At 41.6% G+C, this 6,575-nt stretch overlaps 1 protein-coding gene across 1 annotated transcript in view; it reads left to right on the forward strand.

The window, feature by feature from the left end:
- LOC137287520 (arginine kinase-like) overlaps window positions 1–6,281 on the forward strand; it is a 49,938-nt gene extending 43,657 nt beyond the window's left edge. Inside the window, exons 9-14 of the mRNA XM_067819863.1 lie at window positions 172–307; window positions 2,236–2,495; window positions 4,008–4,156; window positions 4,578–4,743; window positions 5,195–5,378; window positions 5,963–6,281. Coding sequence (XP_067675964.1) covers window positions 172–307; window positions 2,236–2,495; window positions 4,008–4,156; window positions 4,578–4,743; window positions 5,195–5,378; window positions 5,963–6,120 — 1,053 coding nt within the window. The 3' untranslated portion in view covers window positions 6,121–6,281. The remainder of the gene's footprint in view (window positions 1–171; window positions 308–2,235; window positions 2,496–4,007; window positions 4,157–4,577; window positions 4,744–5,194; window positions 5,379–5,962) is intronic.
- Window positions 6,282–6,575: the final 294 nt, after the last annotated feature.

A 6,575-nucleotide genomic window follows, 5' to 3' on the forward strand; every position in this document is an offset into this window, starting at 1 on the left:
CGTCACAAAACACTTTGTGACGTCACGTTCTGCGCGTGATTATACAACCGCAAAGGCCGACCGTTAGTTCATAGTTCAAAAGGAGAGAAAGGTTTTCGGACGTTCATTTTGTTTGATTCTTTTTTCATTTTAGTTTTCTTCAGTTTGTAACTTACAATGGCTTCGGTTGAGGAACTATGGAACAAACTCAAGAGTGCAGCTAACTGCAAATCTCTTCTGAAGAAACATCTTACAGAAGAGCGCTACAATGCTCTGAAAGACAAGAAGACGAAGTTCGGCGGAACTTTGAAAGACTGCATCCAGTCAGGTAGGCGTACGAATACTGATTGTTGATTGACTGATAATATACATAAGACAGACTAATTGATCATCAAGGGTAATGTTTGATTGTCAGCTGTCATATTTTCAAGGTCCAACCGCCCCCGTTTTATACAACCTGGATGCCACAGTCTCAAAATTGAACTCTCAATCCAAAAGTGTGTCACCTTTATCAAAATGAGCGCAGCAAATACTAAAAAATCACACGCTATTGCGGCCAAGTCTAGTAAGTTTACAGACTCTTGGCATGTGAGTGTGTGGCAGGGATTTCAACCTTCACTGTTTTGAATTCTGCTGGAAATCCCTAGTTTTCTGTTGTCATTGGCTTACCGGGACCGAAATCTGTAGCATGTTATCTTATTTTAGAGATCCCTTTCGTTGCATACATTGGCAATGGTTTGTGAGAATATTCCTATGACGACTGGTACAACAAAGTTTCACTATTTCAGTATTTCATGCCGTTATTCCTTCGGTTACAAGGACGCTCACTTAAACATTGACAAACATGCAAACAGCGAACAAATTGTCAAATTATGTAGAAGATGCAGTTTGTGTGCGCCATACGGAAATCTGGCATCTGTCGCCGTTGGGGGTGATAGTGGTGACGCCATTAAATTTTTATGAAAGTCGGTCACCGGTAGTCGTAATGAGGAATATAAACATTGTTGTACATAGATGGTAATTTCGGTGTGGTGAAGGTCAGTTAAGTGCAAATACACAATCACTAATCTCAAGGGAGGGTAGGGGTGTGGTGTCACATGACTATTAGTGTGTTGACATGAAATTTGAAATTTCATAAATGGTGAGAACTGAATGAAAATCGTCCTAGCTGTGTCGTGAATCTATGACATTACAGTCCATAAAAAGTGCAGAATATCGGATACCTTCCGCCATTTGTGACAGCACGCCAGTTCACTTTTGATTAGGGTTAGGGTCAGGTTTACCGTTAGAGTTAGGGTTAGGGTGACGTGACGTGACGTGACACTAAACAATATCGCTGGTAGGTATCCGGTATTCTGTAGGTGTGCCACGGATACCACACAGACGATACTGGCAAAACATAACTCAGTTTTCACTTTAATCTTTACTTTTTTGTCCCAGAGAAAACAAACATTGCCAAAATTGCAAACAACTACTCAAAATGTCAGCCTTGAGAAGTTAGCCACCCGGCGACATCTCCATATTCCCGTCAGCTTATATCAGCATCCGTCAACATTCCCAATGAAATCGAGTTTTGTTCTTTTTAAATTTCCTTTTTTTAAAAACAAAGTCCGATTATGAAATTTCTTCAATATGTTTATCACCAAATATATTTATATATAATATACACGGGCTTCGTGTAGACCGCATTTCGGAGAAACACGTTCGGCATCTGTAAACAGGCAGGAAATTTAATGTCGGCAAGTGGCTATCATCAAGATAAATTTCATTTCATTGTTAAGAAACAATGCAGCAAATCGTTAAAAACCGCTAGAAATTGCTGTTTAATAAATTAGTGAGATTATAGAATACGTCCGACCTTCAATTATGGTGCTATTTTACCATGTTTACAGAATATCGGATACCCTGTGTTACGTCACCCTAACCCAAACGCAAACCCTAAATCTTACCCTACCCCTAACCCTAACCCTAACCAAACGTAAACTTGCTTGTTTTCAAAGATGGCAAAATGTACGCGGTATTCTGTAATCTTGCCCCATGCCCCAGCGATTTTTTCCTAATCAAAGGGTTTAGGGTTGGGGTGAGGATTTGGTTAGGGTGGCAACGTATCCTACAGTGGCTCCATGGAGGATTAGGTTAGGGCTAGGATTGATTATCGAAGGCAGAGACCCGTATAGTGCAGCAGGTGTCTCCATTTGGTAACCTTTTGTCCCGTGGCCATCAGTGTTCCTAATACATATTAATCTTACGTTTCAGGTTGCCTGAACCCCGACAGTGGTGTCGGAATCTACGCCTGCGACCCCGAGGGCTACACCGTCTTCGCCGACGTCCTCGATGAGGTCATCAAGGACTACCACAAGGTCGAGAAGCTTGACCACCCAGAGCCAGACATGGGCGATTTTGACAATCTGGGCTTCGGTGACCTTGACCCATCCGGCGACTACATCGTGTCCACCCGCGTCCGTGTCGGCAGGAGCCACGACAGCTATGGATTTCCACCTGTGCTTTCCAAGGATGTAAGTAATGACATAGTGTTCTGGTATTCCAATAGGTAGGACTTTACTTCAGCCGGTTACTTTCCTTATGCATTAGTTATAATTAAATGGCATGGCTGGTAAGGCTGAAAATTCGTAACACCTCACTAAAGCTGTATAATAACATAATGGATTCTAAAGGTAGGCCAAGATATTAAACATAGTCCATAACGTTTCATTTTTTAAGAATATCAGGTGCAGTTTTGATTAAGATTATCTGTAAAAAATAAACAAAGACATTTCCGCTTTCGCGACCCTATTGGTTCTGTCCCAGGAGCCTAGGAGATTTGCGTGAAGCAGATATTGCTGGGTTAGTGATAGTGTTCACACTGATGGATGCTGAGATTATCTGTCAGTGGATTTCCTGGTCCATATGCAATGTTATTGTGGTATGAAACTATGACCAACCAAACGTTACAACTAGATACATTAAGAATTAAGATACAACTATAGAATTAAGATGAAGTGTACCTTGACAAAGACGAAGGCATAGTAGAGTTCAGACTTCTTTAGTTGGTTCCACAAGCCATGGCGAACAAGTATAAATGGTTGAGGTGAGCAGAGTTCCTGCTCTACCCGAGGGAGTTTCCTAGGGGGGCATTATCCTGCTCACCGTCGTCCCAACACAGCGTGTGTGTGTGTGTGTGTGGGGGGGGGGGGGGGGGGGGGGGGGTCCTTGCAGTGGTAAGTGGTAATGGTAATGGGTGGCTGAAAAGAGTGACAATGTATTGTAGTATGGCTTTCCAGAATTAGACACTGTAACAGATACAACAGGCATGTTAACCACACATTGACACTATGTAAAATGTTACATCACTATAGGTATTGTATTGATATCTTAAATCTACAAATTACGTTTTGATGTGAATTAGCTACATGTTGAAACACAAAGCCGCCACACAAAGTTAGTGAGAAAGTGTCATACCGAAGAACTGGAATAAGCGGGAAATAACTCCAAAGAAATAATGTTCCTGTGGGCACCTTAGAAATAGTAGCAACAAGAACCACGTGACGTGGCTTTGTTTAATATTGTTTTTAGACTAATGTTTAGTCTCTGAAATCTATATGATTTTGCAAGAAACGTGCAATTCCTTTTAAGCCTACAGTGAGTTGGGAGAATCAGAATCTGAGGAAATCTAGAGTTGCTCCTTCTGGGCTTGTGTACTGCAGAACTTGCTGAGCAGAAGGGAAAGTAATGTGGTTATGGGACAGTGAGACATATTAGTTTAATATAAATACATTAACCTATCCCAGTTGTTTAGAACATGCTCATGATGTCAAGTCCTTGATTTACCAGGTCCAGACTCGATTATTTACAGATGCCATATATCATGTAGCCGGAGTACTTTGTTAATCCAGAAATGAACAATATGTTCGTTTAACCTTAAGCCTTCCATAGGTATCAGGTGTACCTTACCATCATAGAACACGTTTAAACAGCCATGTGAGTGTGCTGAATATTTCTTGTTCTACACTGTCTTTATCGTTTTACAGCAATGTCTGAAGATGGAGGAAGACACCAAGGCCGCCTTCGAGAAGTTCAGTGGTGAGCTGGCTGGGAAGTACTACCCCTTGGATGGCATGACAAAGGAGGACCAGAAACAGCTGACAGAGGACCATTTCCTCTTCAAGGATGACGACAGGTACACTACATAGTCCTCGAGTTTAATGTTGCCCGTGGACCTATTCCACAAAATGACATATTGCAAAGATGATCGATCACTGTGTGGAACGGAGCCCTGGTTTTTGTGAAGTGTTCCAAAAGCTCAATCATTAGTGACTTTGCTGAGATCATTGGATTGTTGGATCCATTGCTATCTGTTAATTTGTGGTTACCCTAAGTGGCAAACGTCTGTAACCTTTTCTCACAGGAGACCATTCCCCAGTAACATAATCCAATAAGGCAGTCTTAAAGTCAGGGACATCGCAACTCCTATAACTGCTGACACCTCTTTGTGGAGCAGAACCTGGACATCTGTTCTTGTCCAGAGATGCAACTCCATGAATCAGCTGTTAGTGGACAGCTCTCTGATTCACTGTTCACTGTACATACAACTATTTCAGATTCTTGAGAGACGCTCAGGGCTACAAGAACTGGCCTGCTGGCAGAGGCATCTTCTTCAACAACGACAAGACCTTCCTTGTGTGGGTGAACGAGGAGGACCATCTCCGTCTCATCTCCATGCAGAAGGGCGGCGACTTGGCTGCAGTCTACAAGAGACTCTGCACCGTTAGTATATTTGATATGTGTTGTTGTTGTTGTTTTTTATTGTGGACCTTTTCCATATTTTTCTCTGAAACATTCAAGGGCTTTGCATGTTCAATTTACAAAAATAGGGAATACCTGTCCTCCGTTCCACACTGTCCACAGTCCCAAGGTTCATTGGGACTTGAAGCCACTCAGGGTGAATCCCTTCACTTGAGATTCCCGGATAAAATGGACCCGTAGCATCTAATTCAGACTGACAGTTTGGTTTGTATCCATTTGGTTCAGTTGCATTTCACACAGTCTACTGGGTATACCACTGCCCATCACTGAATTATCAGGGTCGTATCGACTGGCCTGGAATATATTATATCATTGTAATAAATTAATAATCAGTCATACATATTGTAAGTGTTAAGTTTCATTGTATCATTCATAGAATACCTACTGGAATATGAAATTATATTATCTCCAGGCCATCAAGACAATGGAAGGAAGCGGTCTTTCATTTGCCAAACGTAAAGGCCTGGGCTACCTGACCTTCTGCCCCAGCAACTTGGGCACAGCTCTCCGTGCCTCCGTGCACATGAAGATCCCCAATCTGGCTGCTCAGCCCGACTTCAAGGAATTCTGTGAGGGCCTCAACATCCAGCCTAGAGGTGAGACCGAACATTTTACAATAAAAAAGGAATTCTAGAGAAAGGTCTGTTTCAAGCTATAAATATTGCAGTCTGTTTATAGCAATACATATGAGGTAATCGTTTTCACTTTTCAAAGTTAGAGCAGCAGACTTAGAGCAACCTCCCTTTTATTGAATAGGGTGAAGACCTTACGGGGTTTTTTTAAGTAATGATTCCCTTTATGTTGCACAAGTCATGACTGGAACAAGTTTAACAAAGATTTGGTTACTCCCGACCGAGTTACTCATGAAGATCTTGAACTTGACCAGAATGTTTCTGTCAGTAAAAATATGTCAACATGTTCCCAGTTACATGTAGTCTGTCCTACGTTTATACTTACATAAACGAAAAAAATATATTAAGGTAATTTCTTACAAATACACACTTCTGTAACCGATGGCACAGCCCGCCTATTTTGTCATCAGCCAATCAAAAAATAGTAGTCCGTGAGTGGGCGTTGCCTAATCATTTTCTATTTATAGTTACAAACACAGTTTAATCAAATTATGTGAATACATTTGTAGATATGTAATAGTAAGTTCTTTTTCTGTATTGTTTTTCAGGTATCCATGGCGAGCATACAGAGAGTGTGGGAGGTGTTTACGACCTCTCCAACAAGCGCCGACTGGGTCTTACTGAGTTCGAGGCTGTACAGGAAATGCGCAGAGGAGTAGAGGCCTGTCTTGCCAGGGAGAAGGAGCTTGCAGCTGCAAAAAAGTAGTTTCTCCTTATTGATCAATAGTTCAACCCAGTCCGTCCTTTATTTTTTTATTGTACATAGCCCCTTTTATTTATTTGTATATGTATTGGATGTTGTGATACATGATATTGATAACTTTAGGAGGTGTACGAACACCATGTGTGAATTGGGAAAGAAATAAAAAATAATGTAATGCGAAATATGAAAGTGTTTGTGGTTTCTTCGAAGACTGTTAAGTCTGCCAGGTCAGCTCAGGGATTTAAAGCGATGGAACTGCATACATACATACATTCATACAGGCAGGCAGGCAGGCAGGAAGGCGTCCGTCCATCCATCCATACACACATGCTTACATCTTTTCACATTGCCGCCCTTGTTTGCTTGTTTTGGGTTTTTACACAATGCAACTTGCCTCAAAATGCGTATGTGTTATTCACACGCCGCAAATGTTTTTGAAAAAGTGACGAGAAATAAGA

This window comes from Haliotis asinina, chromosome 6 (genome assembly GCF_037392515.1).
Source record: "Haliotis asinina isolate JCU_RB_2024 chromosome 6, JCU_Hal_asi_v2, whole genome shotgun sequence".
Taxonomy (NCBI): domain Eukaryota; kingdom Metazoa; phylum Mollusca; class Gastropoda; order Lepetellida; family Haliotidae; genus Haliotis; species Haliotis asinina.